The sequence below is a fragment of the Lepisma saccharinum genome, chromosome 10, assembly GCF_977018435.1.
Source record: "Lepisma saccharinum chromosome 10, izLepSacc3.1, whole genome shotgun sequence".
Lineage (NCBI taxonomy): Eukaryota > Metazoa > Arthropoda > Insecta > Zygentoma > Lepismatidae > Lepisma > Lepisma saccharinum.
Window position 1 is genome coordinate 37,996,901 of NC_139238.1, and position 13,911 is coordinate 38,010,811.

Here is a 13,911-nt window from a genome sequence, read left to right on the forward strand (position 1 = left end):
CACGGGATGAGCAGAAGCCCTGCCTGCACGCATTTCTAAAGGATGACGTCAGGCCTGTCTAGTCACCTCCTACGTCACGTTTTCAAATCTGTGATGCATGAGGTGAATTTCAGCAGTGTTTGAAGGCGTGTATCTCGAGAACCAAAACAAATATCGCCGAGATATTTTGCACATTTCAGTTTGGTGTCATTATCAGTAAAATGAATATATTTAAAACGTTTTTCATGTCATAGTGGAAATGTCCATTAGAACATGTACTATTCCTCCAAACCAGTTAAGCAGTCAGCCAGGTGCCATGATTTCTTCCTAGAAAGTCAGTTCAGCGCCAACTACTAACAAATCCAGTTTCGTGTGATAGGGGCTTTAGGCATATGTGTTTGTTGAGGGATCAAGAATATATTTTTAGGAGTCGGTAACATTTTACAACTCTAAGAAATTACTTCGATAAACACTAAACCTAGTCTGTGCACTAAACATTCCATTCTGTTCGAGGTTTAATTAACTTGTTTTTTTTCTTCCTCCTTTCTCCCCCCTCCTCCCCCAATTCTCTCCTGTATGTGTAAGGGGATTGAGATAAGAGAAGGTATAGATTAGACCATTCATCTTCTTACTTCTCCCCTCTGGCGTCGTTAATGCTTTTCTTGTTCCAAAACACCTGGCAAAACCCCCTGAACCTTTTACTTGGATTGGCAAGTTTCTTCCCTCCAAGAATCAGCATATGCCTGATCCTTTGTTAATAAGGATGGGATTTTCCCTGTTCCCCCATTGTTATGTATGAAACGGGTTGGAAACTTTTTTCAACTTCGTTCCACTCGGTTATTTTTTGGATGCCCGTGTGTCAACTTTTGGGAGTAGGTGTTCTACCCAGAAGGCCTCGCGATCAACACATGAATGCTTGGAAGCGCACTTTTCAGAACAGTGTAGAGTCGGCGTGCGCGTGTGTCGCGTTGTGTTGTTGACGTTTCTTCGAGATCGTGTTATATTGTGAATTTTATACAAGAAAAATGAATATTACATCAGCAGGTAATGATTTTAATGATATTAATTGATATTTTAATGAATGTTGCATCATTTTCGAGAATTCTAATTTTACGTGTAACTTCATGCAAAACATGTGGGGAAACTGCAAGTCATGCCGGTGTTGTCATTCAATGTCACAATTGTTTGAAACTTTTTCAAAGTTTTTCTTGGGTCTGATGAACGTTAGTTTCCATGACATATAAATAAACTATAAATAATAAACTTATACTAATTTAGTTAACTTAACATTTGGTAAATTTCTCGTATCGGACAAACGGATTTCTTCAAATTTACAGGAGAAATTACTTACCGAATGCAGTTTCTTTAGACTTGTGGAAGTGTTTTCTTGCATTGTTCATTGAATTTTGCCGGTAAATCATCTATTTTTCGATATAAATGTCTGACCGATGCACGAAAGCTCTTGCATCCATTTACTTCCAGGTGGATGTAGCCTGTGTCGCATGACGTAATCCTGGTCAGTGTTTCCAAACACGTGTTTTTGTAACTGAAGAAGGTACGTTTCCGCAAATGGTTCGTGGGGCTATGTGTCAATGGTTCGTGGGGCTATGCGTCAATGATTCGTGGGGCTATGCGAGAATGGTGTGTGGGGCTATGCGAGAATGGTGTGTGGGGCTACACATATTTTTTTAAAACCAATTTTTCACTATTGTAACCTATAGTGACCCTACCTAACCTAACCTTACCGGAAATGGTTCGTGGGGCTATGTATGAATGGTTCGTGGGGCTATGCGTCAATGGTTTGTGGGGCTACGTAGGTATTTTTGGGTGCAGTGGGGTGGAAACACTGCATGCCGAGTACTGTAGTGAAACTGTGACCGCCATTTTGCGTGTTACCGAACGCAAAAAGAAACGAAGAAAACTTACTCGATATGTCGCATATAGAGCTTATTTCCGTGAAATAAGCGAAATGCCACCTTCAGCAATGTTTCTCAATGCAGAATACGTAAGTACGAATATTCAAATTAAATGAACTAGCAAATTTCAGCCGTTTGTCCGATACGAGAAATTTACCGATGAATGTTACCTAGGCTATTATGATAATATCGTAACGTAACGTTTTTGTACATTTCACCTTAGTTAATACCTATATAAATTACAAAATCTATTTTGGAGTGAAACTTAAGAATTTTCATGTTTAGGTTTATGTACTATATCCAACAGCTATTTATTTTCAAGGTAGCACTAAAACAAGCGTGGTATGTGTTCTTCGTGACAATCATTAATTATCAGATGTTAAAAAATATTTAAAATTAGAAACTTGACTTGTAAATGACAGTACCATGAACAAAGTTTTCTTCTTTCTTACTCCACGTTTTTACTTGCAAACGTCAGGTAGTTTTTAACAAGACGAAAGGATTAGTATGAATTGCAGCTTGATTAGGTTGTAACAGTTTTCTTTAACATTAAGCAGTATGTAATCTATTTTGTAATGACTTATCCTTTATTATTAAAACTCATTGTGCTTATATGCTATGATTTATTGATTTATTAACTGTATTTCACAATGTTCTTTTAATATTTATGGTTGATTTAACTTAAATTTTCTGCTCGACATTTTCTATGTGATCAAACTTTTCAAGAGTGTAATTTGTAAGCAGGAGTTGATAACACTTTCAATTGGAGGCAGTGTATAACAAAATAAGTATGGATTTTTTTCTTCTCAAATATATGCATGAAGCAAGTAGTCAAATCATGATATACTACTTCATATGCATTGCATATTTTATCTCAAAATATCAAGTGAAAAGGTTTCCTTGGTGTTCATGTAATGTGGCCTATAATTTTAATACCACATCCACAAGTATTAAGTGTAGCCTATGTTTAGAAAAGTAAGAGAAAGACTATGCAACAGTCATTATTATATTATTTCATTTAGAAATTTAAACTTGCCACTTACAGCACTGCTGTTTTTCAGTTCATCTATAATGCAAATCACGAATCTGAAGTTAAAAGTTGTCAAACGTCTAGAAATTGCAAAATATGCGAAAATGAGGCGTTGGAATGGAAATCGTCGATTTTCGCGAAATTTTTTGTTTCACAAGGAAATATATATATTCCTGATACTACCGCGACACCAAATTTTAACTATGTTTGCCTAACCGAAACTAACCTAACCACTCGTCAGTGGTTCATGGGGCTAGCGTCAATGGTTCGCAATTATTTTGCAATTTCTAGACGTTTCCGACAAGTTTTAGGTTCAGATTCGTTATTAGCAGGCCTCAATTAGTATGTCAAATATGAAGAAAATCGGAGAGTGGTCCGGTTATCATACCAAGATATATTCTAAGAACATCTTAGTACAGATTTACATGCAGAGGCAGGATGAAGAATATAATTTCATTGGTTGAATATAAGCATTACACATGTGAGGTGTTCATAAATTTTGATTGGTTATTGTTTCCTTTAATTTTTTTTAGCTGGGATAATTTCCTTGCTAGAGGAAAATGAACCAGCAGTAAAGGTTTTTGCTTTGAAGAAGCTGAATTATATTGTGGATGAGTTCTGGCCTGAAATTTCAGAAGCAATAGAGAAAATGTGAGTACCATTTATGTACATTTATTTTTGGAACTGATTCTTTTTGTGTGCATTGATCATTCCCCAATATGTTGGAGTCCATTGCATCAATTTGGTGTGAGTAGAGGACTGTGTACTACATGATCAAATGTGTGATGGTCATATACATATGTTTGTTCCGCACATACTTCATATCCTCCATTTGTTCACGCATTGCATTGTGTGTAATTGAAACATTTTCACTGAAATGTCCTGTAGGAAGGCCAAGACAAAGATGGAGAGATAATGTTGAGATGGACCTAAAAGAAATTTGTATTAGAGATGGAAAAGAGTGTATAGATCTTGCTCAGGATAGTTACAAATGGAAGGCCTGTGTTGCTGCAGCCATGAACCTTCGGTTTAAGAAGGCGAGAGAGTTAGTTCGATAGTTAGAAATATCCAGTGTTTACAATTATTTCCTATAATCTATCAAATGGCAGCAATTGCACTTTTACTTTGTGGCCACTGTCACTGAAGAAAGTGAAAGTATATTTATTTATAATAAAAAGCATGGGCTCTTTAATTTCGAAGCAACTTCATATTTTAGCTGCTTTTCATTTCGAACATGGCTTCAACAATTTGAAAGAGTGTGCAAAGATTCTGAAACCAATTTACAATAAATCATTCTGTAGTAAACAAAAGATGATAAAAGTGTTTGATTTGTACTGCACATCCCCAGTTCATAATTAAACAATATGTGCATTCTAATTATAATGATAGCCTTTAGTTTATAGTGATTTCAAAATTTTAATTGTTGCTGTATTTTAATTTGCTGATACAGGTACATTGTATACCAGTGCATGCACTTTCCCTTTCTATGGCAAAACCTGTGTATTTGCTTATTGCTTTAATCGAGGAGGTTAATGAAACATTCAACATCTTCATGAAACACTTTTGGGTCAGTTATTTTATATCTGAAATTGCCAGTAACTGTGAGCCTGGTGATTTCATTTTTCCCCCTATATTTATTTGTTTTATATTCTTTGGTATTTCTAAAAATTAAAAATACAAAATTATTTATTACTTACGTAAAGTGAGTATTTATTTTGTACACCGACAACGTGGTGTGAATTGATGTGGCTATGGCAATATTCAGATAGCCGAAATATAGGACCTGAAGAAGGGAACGGTGGTTCCTGAAATGTTGTCTGCATACAAAATAAATACTCACTTTACGTAAGTAATAAATAATTTTGTATTTTTAATTTTTAGAAATACCAAAGAATATATGTAAATATTGAGTAAGTCGCACAAACCTGAAATATGAATATTGTTTACTGTCATCATGTTAAAAATGACCTATTATGAGCAACAAATTATCATGGAAAACTTGAGTATTTTTATAATTTTATTTGGAATTTACTATTGATAATTAAGTTGTTTACTGTTGTACTATTAATTTGTATAATGTTAGTAACAAATCCCATCACTTATTACATGTAAATGTTGACAAGGAAGAGATGTACATTCTCCTAGTTTTATCAAAATATTGAGCAGAAAGCACACGTAATTTGGTTCATCTTCATTGGCAGATTGAGTCATGTTGCTCTGTCCATGTCTTCTCTTTCATCACTTGGTTCAGAAATACATGTTTGGATCTGCTATTGTTCATTCATCCCGAAGCAGTAAATTATGAAGTAAACGGAGACAAATAGCAAAATAATTACCAAAGAACCAAAATGGAAATAAGTGAAACAACATGAACTCAATGTGCACAGAAAGAAAATATTTTCTCAAGAAAAGGGTTATGTGGTTGATATATGGGTGAGCATAGTACTCACAAACGCACATCCTTATCAAAATGGCATGTTGGTGCAGACAGCCATGTCACCACCTAGAACTACTAATGTCTCGCTACAGACATTACAAATGATAGCAACATAAAACCAGATAGTGGTACCATTAACTTGCTTGAGAAATGTATGATTGTATCCTAGAGTGAATGCCGCATACCAGTGACGGGATAGGGAATGATGAATTGTTTGTTATTATTACTACATATGTTAAATATAAAGACTGATCACAACTAGAAAATTCCTAAATTAGTGTTGTGATTAGGGGAATTTTTGTCCTCGTTTTTTTTTTTTTTTAAGTAAAGAATTCCTGCAAGTGTGATTTTCATTATATGTTTTTAAATTATAAAAGTAAGAGCATACAAGAATAATTTAAGAAAATGAGTTGCAAATCTGAGGAAAGTATCCACAATTTTTAAGACTTTCTTGTTTAGGAACTTAACTTTAACTTTTTTGTTAAATTGTGTCGAGCTAATGAATAATATTTTTTGTAAGCCATGTTTTGAAATATTTTTTATATATAGTTTTTAAGATAAGCTCTTGCATTGTTAGTTGAAACTAGTGTTTTTGTATTTTTCTTTTGACATTGCTATGCTGCCACTTATGGCTAACCTCAGCAATGAGGACAAAATATGATTGGATGGAATATATGAACGGCAATGCTCGGACAAGTACTCAAATCCAAAACCTTTGGTAGCAAAATTGAGAGTCACAACTTAGCATGCTAGGCCACTGGAGCAGCAGCTGAAGCTAGTGATATTATGCAGCATAAAATTGATGTACTCATCAAATTATATTTTTCAAATTATTCCTATTCTGGTTGTATTTAATATTTGAACAATGCTACAATTTAATGCATTACATATGAATTGTACGTTGCTTCTAACAAACATTTTAAGATTGAGTCTCGGAAGCTGGCTAGCTGGCTGACACTTGCCTTGTGTCATGTGAAATTAAATACTTTTATTTATTAAGACGAAACTGGTTTTTATATTTTCATTCTTGCTATTTTGTATCTGCTCTCATTGTTATTGATTTACATATTCTTTTTCTTTTGTTTAGTGAAATTCTTCATGAAGACAAATCCTTCAGTGAGCATACCCTTGCAGCCCTTGTTGCTAGTAAGGTTTACTACCACTTGGGATCATTTGAAGATTCCCTTACGTATGCTCTGGGGGCTGGGGATCTATTTGATGTTAATAATAGAACAGAATATGTAGACACAACTATTGGTAAGTATGAACTGTATTATAGGATTTTTTTTCTCGTCGTATTTTTTATATTTGATATTTTATGCACCTCACCAGTTTATCATGGTGCTGAGTATTAGTGTTTTACTGATGAAAGAAAAATCTCTCTTCAAGATTTAAATCTAGGCAACCTGGTTGAGACCATATTTGCTCCACTGTACAGTGCTACTGAAGTGCACGTCAAATCTCCTGCATATGGCCTTGAACGGCTGAACAGCACCAGTGAATCACATACGTGTGGCGTTGCATAGTTCCGTGTTCTCCGTGACAAGGCATTTCGCTCAAACACACTGTCTCTTTTCCTTGTGAGACATGGCACCGCTGTAGTGCGCTGCTATTGGCTATCACCATATGCAGGAGATTTGACACGCACTATAGTACGTCTGTTTGTAACCAAAATAGCAAGAAAGTTTAGAAACTCTTCGTGCCATGACATGAAGGGTTGGGGTGCATCTATGAGACAGCTTTCATACTGATGTTACAAGAACATGTGTCACTTACCATGCGTCCATTTCGATCTGCAGCCGAGAGATCGGGAGAAGCGTGGCGGGCGGCACTGACGGAGATGCCGACATTTGCGGCCTGAAATGCCCGCTTATTTTTATGGACATATGCAGACATTTATATAAATATTGCAAAACGAGCACTAACCTGTGTTATAAGAGTATGGTTTTAATTTTAGTAGCTTAGTGACTGTATGTGCCGATGATTTTGACACGCTCACCTCTTGTGAAACACGGCGTAGAGGTTTGTTTGGAGAACATTCTAACGCTGCACCAATATCATCGAGTTTTGCTTCGGTTAGAATCCTCGGTTTTGCTTAGGTGTTTTAAAATTTAACGATACAGTTTCTCGTAATTTAAGGACAAGATGTCTAACCGTATCTCTGTGTGGAGTTGAAACGCATGGGAATTTCTGTACAAATTACCTACACACGTCTCGACACGAGTTTGTTTTCACGTAGGTACGTGTCATACATAAAAAAATCTTTGTTCTAACGTGAATATTGCGGCTGGCATTCCAATCGTCTCACTGACACATCACACATACACACTACAATAACACAAACAAGTAACTGCAAGTAACCGAGAATAACACTCTTGCGCACAGTACGAAATTAACACGCTCTTGGTTTACATTGCTCGCCACTATATTTACAACTCTGTCTTCATCTAGTCGCGAAGGAACAAAAAACTCGAGCTTGGAGATTTCGGATTGCAAGGAAGCTCACGAACACTATTGACTTTCAACGGTTTCTTCTACAGCGTAATCTTGATACAGTGTTGCACATTCAAAACCTCCAAACGATCCCCATCGGCACAAAACTCTTTCAAGGATATAAACTTAAGCAGGACGTTACTGGTCAAAACTATGATTAAAATGTTTTATTATCTGTGGCTCTTAACATCGTTTCTAAAGCGTATTTTTTTGTGTATATAAGAGCAGAACTTGGATGAATTACAGAAGAACTTTTGCATGTTATAACACAGGTTAGTTATCGTTTTGCAATATTTATATAAATGTCTGCATATGTCTATAAAAATAAGCGGGCATTACAGGCCGCAAATGTCGGCATCTCCGTCAGCGCCGCCCGCCACGCTTCTCCCGATCTCTCGGCTGCAGATCGAAATGAACGCACGGTATAAACGAACCTACAGAAAGAAATGCAAACTTTCGTATCGGAGTAATTCAAGCTGCACTTATCACTCTTGCATCACCAGACTGGCCCATTTTCTTATTAGCATGTATTGTGTTGTCTTGGGGGTTGCTCGTGTGCAGTTAGTGCTTTTAACTTGTTCTGTCACGTCGGTGTGAAACCCTCATGTTACTTATTGCTTGTCTAATTTTTGTTGTATCTACATATTGCTTACATTGTAGAATTGTTTATCTTTTACTTTATGGTTCTTACAAGCACATCAACACAGTTTTCAGGAGAACACACACTCCCTTCATGAGACATTTGTTCTTCGAACAGGTGTTCTCAGGTTTACCAGCGAGGTTAAATCAGCATTAGCTTCCAACGTTTCTTCAGGGAACGAGAAGATGAGAGCAATGTATGCACTCAAAACATTGGAAGCAAACGCCGATTTAACCTGACTGGTAACCTGAGAACACCTGTTTGAATCACGTCGCCAGGAAAGCTACAATTCCTATTTACATTTATTCTTGTTTGAATCAATGAGGGAGCGTGCGTTCTTCCAAAATGTTGCATTGAAAATTGTGTTTATGTGCTAAAAAAAACTGTAAACTACAAGAGAAACAATATCGCTTGTTGCTTCAGTCTGAAAGCTCCCTAACAGTCCAAGGATCAGATTATATGGAATTAGAAATTTTGTCGTAAAATCTGCGTATTAAATTATTAAAAATTGATATTAATAATGTTGAAATTGCTTCTAGAATTTTATTTTTTGTAATGATTTATTGTTTCAGACGGTGAGATAACCAGTTTAGGTGTGAAATATATATTTCCATTTTCCATCTGAATAGTAAGGATAAAATAAATTGCATTCTTTCATTATGGAATTATAATAGTTCATTGGGTTATCAGAGAATCAAGAATGATTTTACTTATGTGATTTTTCTATAAATAGCCTGTGATTTAGTGCAATTAGAACTCTTTTCGCTTTTCTTACAACATGATTAATTTTCAACATAGGTGTTTTGTGTCTTGAATGATGATGATTCTTGATATTTTCCTATTAAATACTTACTTGTTTTCAACTGTCTCTCTATTTAATTCCAGCAAAATGCATTGATTACTACACACAGCAGTGCGTAGCCAATGATGAAGGTGTTGAGATCAAGAAAATTGATCCCAGGCTGGAAGGAATTGTAGATCGCATGTTTGCACGGTGCATGGAAGATGGCCAGTACCGGCAGGCTGTTGGTATTGCTCTGGAAACGCGGAGAATGAAGACCTTTGAACAAGCCATCATGATGTCTGTAAGTATATTTAGTCTGGGTACACATTTTAGCCTTTCACTAGATCTTGGATTGACCATGGGCGATTGACAGGTTACTTTCTGCAAAGGCACCTGAAGATCAATGTATTTTTTATGTGGTACACTTGCTCACTTGGTATCCTGCAGTTTGTTTGTTTATGCAGCCTATTCACAAAGGATACATGTTTGGATTGCAATAAAGCCACAATTTCTATATCTTCCTGTAGTCTATTTTTCTTTCTTATTAATGAAGATAAAAAGCTTTCTAACTATGTGTACAAAGAATGAAAAATAAGTGTATTAATATATACTGTATTATTAACTTTTGTTGATTCTGTATCCTCTGTCAGAATTTTAATCTTTCCGGCTGTTTGTCATCCATGTTGGAGGATGGCAACAGTATTTTATCAAATGTTTTTAGTTTTTTTTTGCAAAGAGCTGGACTCTTCCACAGTTTGTAAGGAGGCTTTTAGTTCTTTTCTGATGTTTTAATGTGTTGTTTGTCTTGTGCAGGTCTTTTTTACAATCTTGCACTTTTAAATTTCCCAAGGGGCTTTTTACACCCCTTGTTTTAATCACTCAAGTCAGAATTTTAGGTAAGGGGATATTTCCCCGAATGTATTGAAGGGTGCAGAAGTGCCTGAAGTGCTGATGCACCCAAAATATTTAATTCATTCATTCATTGTATGCTTAAGAACTACATTATTGCAGGCCAGTGTTCTGGTACCACATCCCACAAGCTGGTCTAATCCTCTGTGGGTTTGTTGTTCTTGTCTCCCATCTCTTCTGAGTACCTCTTTATTAATAATAATAAGCCATGGCTCAATAGCCCTCGAAAGGGCATGCGCCTGTCTCCTGGCTGCCAGTCTCCCTCCCACAATCCTACCTACAGGTGTGGAGATCTTCAGCTATTAAATGGGGTGACGTAGGGTGAGCACGTCAAACCCCCAGCCTTTGTAGGAGATTTCTGAGACCTGTTATGCTACTCACTCAGTAGCTCCCCAATTTCCTCACAATGGTGGGTTGCTATTGGCCCTACACACAGGACGAGAACCCAGGCAGACTCGAACCCATGCCATCCTGCATTTGGAGCCCAAAGCACAGCACCTTAGATCGCATGGCCATGCGTGCCTCTTTATTGTCTAAGGTTTTTACCAATGGTATAGATTTTAGTTGTTTGATATTGTATTTACCACTGGCATGCCCAAGAGGTTGGTTGGTGAGGTTCATAACCCATTCCTTTGGCGCACAGTATTCTTAAAAATGGATGTCAAAGGCAGGAAAAGATATACACATAACCACACATATGCATTAATCTCCCATCTGAAATCAGCTGCAAAGCTTGCAGTCAGTCTGCCATGGAACTTTCGTCAGTTCAGAGAAGATTTGTTGTGCCTGTATTTCAACGCAGTTAACCAACTGTACCACCCTAGTACATATATGCTAGTATTACCGGTACTTAAAAATCATTGATTAATAAACTGACTTTGGTGTAAGATTATGGTACGTACACGGAATACTTATGAATATACTTTAAAAATGCAAAATAATCTAACAGTTGTTTTCTGTGGTTTTTATTTTATTTGCGATGTTTCGTTCTGGTTTCCCAGAACTTTTTCAAGCTCACCAAGTTATACATACAATAACACAACCTCACATGGCAAGTCACTCACACTTCTGCTGAAGTGAAACCTGAATGAAACGTCGCAGGTAAAATAAAATAAAAAAACACTAAAAATAACTGTGTTAGATTATTTCACATCTATATAAAGTGGTTATGTGAACCTTTGAGAAGAACATAGATATACTTTAAAATTGAATAGTCCAAATTGATGCACATCAATTTCTTCATGACAGTTTAGGGAACGTTAATCCCATCTGAAAAAGTTAACACATTAGTTGTTATTGATTTGTGCATTACAATTGAAATACTAAACTGGAGGAAATTTACTACAGTGTTGCAAACCGATGCTATCATTGCTTTCATTATTTGACATGCCAATGCAACGATTATGTGATGAAAGGTTATAAAACAATATATGGACTGAAAAAAATAGGGTGCAACTAATAATATAGGGTGAAATATGGTATACAGGGGGTGCAAAAGTAGATATACATTTACACATTATTTTCAGTAACAATTGTATACCTACTTTTGCACCTTCTGTATATAAACACACCCTCACACACATTTACATCCTATACTTTCTCTACTAGTAATGAGTGTCCATTACAATTAATAGAGACGAAAGTTCTTATTAATAATATTAATTATAAGATGAAGTGGCCAATTTCAAAGATTTAAATTGAGTACTTGTTTCAAACTTTTTTTTCTTTTGTTTCTTCCAGGATGATGTTGCTGGAATGTTGTCATATGCATTCCAGGTTGCAATGACCCTCATTCAGAATCGTCGCTTCCGGAACAAAGTTCTGAACAAACTAGTAGACCTGTACCGCAACCTGAAGACTCCAGACTATGTGAATATGTGTCAGTGTCTCATATTTCTTGATGATCCAAAGTCTGTGGCAGAGGTGCTTGAAAAGTTAAGCAAGGGCACAGAGGTAGGTCAATTTTTAGAAGTAATTTCCGTAACTTCTATCAGTTAGTCTGGGACTTGTTTATCCTGCAATGGCAATGCCGCTTACACAGCATATTTATGCTGTATTTGTTGCAGCCATAATATATTTTGATTCATGATCCATGTTTGGGGAATAAAAGACATGGAATATAAAGAATACATGTAAGTGAATTATAAGCTTTATCCACGAGACTTACTTTTTTAATGGTTCTACAAGGTTGGCCGTAATTCACGAAGGGGTTGCAACACTGAATAATGACTATGTTAGTTATGGGAATATATAATTTGTTTATCTGGAAAATACACACATTGGAATTTTTCTTTTTTTTACTACCAATCATTAAGATGGAGCCGCATCGATAACACAGGTCCTTCAGACGTTATTAGGCAGCTAATCATTTCACGAAATGCATATATTCATTGGTGTCCACTTCGCCAGATTTGTCAGCAGCAAACTTTTACCTTTTGCGGGGATACCTCAAAGAACTGGTGTGTGAACAAACCCCAGACAATCCAGCAGCTCAAGGAGAACATCCATACAAAAATCCAAGCCATAACACCGGCACTATTGACACGTGTAATGATGAATGTTTTGGCAAGATCTTGGGTGTGGGAAGTCAATAATGGTGGACATTTACGTGAAAGAAATCACCCATATGTAATGTACATAATACCAGGATATCAAATAATATCGCTATTCTATGCCAAAGGTATGCTCTGTTGAAACCCCTTCGTGAGTTATGGACCAACCTGTATTAATATCGATGGCCCCAGCCACTTGGGCTGGTCTTCCCATTCCTGTCATTTTCCTGCATGCCACTAGGAGCGCTGGTGTAATCACTTAGTCACGTTTGTTGTGCATACTGGGTTTCAGTTGCTGCAGTAGCATGAGCCAAATGTAATGCTATTGGCCACTGTCAATGTTTAGTTCATGCACATAAAGTTAGTAATTTGTTTATGTGTGTTTATTTACATGTATCTAGTTTCAACAAGTTACAAGTTTTTTTCAATATAATTGAGTAAAGCAATTTCAGAACAGCAACATGCAAATCATCACAGCAGATACAAATTTGATCAATTGTGGAAATATTGAAGGTGACAACTTTGTGTAGTTGGATGCTTAACTTCTTCACACCTTCCTGTTCAGTAAATTTGAAAGTTCACTCAAAGGTCAGTTAAAACATGAAAACTGTCCGGATAAGTCTTAAGTTCATGATAAAATAAATGTTAAAATATTCTTGGCAGTGCAATTGTTCATTCATTCACAAAGTTTCAGCTTTTACAAATCATATTGATGTCTGGCTTACTTTGGAGCCAATAATTTAAAGAATCTAGTTTCAACAAGTTACAAGTTTTTTTCAATATAATTGAGTAAAGCAATTTCAGAACAGCAACATACAAATCATCACAGCAGATACAAATTTGATCAATTGTGGAAATATTGAAGGTGACAACTTTGTGTAATTGGATGCTTAACTTCTTCACACCTTCCTCTTCAGTAAATTTGAAAGTTCACGCAAAGGTCAGTTAAAACATGAAAACTGTCCGGATAAGTCTTTAAGTTCATGATAGAATAAATGTTAAAATATTCTTGGCAGTACAATTGTTCATTCATTCATAAAGTTTCAGCTTTTACAAATCATATTGATGTCTGACTTACTTTGGAGCCAATAATTTAAAGAACACACACTACTCAAAAAATTAAAAAGTCAAATTCGAGCTTTTGATCCTTTCCCAGAAGTGAATGAAGAAG

General features: G+C 36.1%; 1 protein-coding gene across 1 annotated transcript in view; it reads left to right on the forward strand.

Annotated features, from left to right (window-relative positions):
* Positions 1-890: 890 nt before the first annotated feature.
* Positions 891-13,911, forward strand: part of Rpn2 (Regulatory particle non-ATPase 2) — a 112,628-nt gene continuing 99,607 nt past the window's right edge. Inside the window, exons 1-5 of the mRNA XM_083129737.1 lie at positions 891-1,023; positions 3,459-3,576; positions 6,450-6,619; positions 9,381-9,580; positions 11,929-12,141. Coding sequence (XP_082985863.1) covers positions 1,005-1,023; positions 3,459-3,576; positions 6,450-6,619; positions 9,381-9,580; positions 11,929-12,141 — 720 coding nt within the window. The 5' untranslated portion in view covers positions 891-1,004. The remainder of the gene's footprint in view (positions 1,024-3,458; positions 3,577-6,449; positions 6,620-9,380; positions 9,581-11,928; positions 12,142-13,911) is intronic.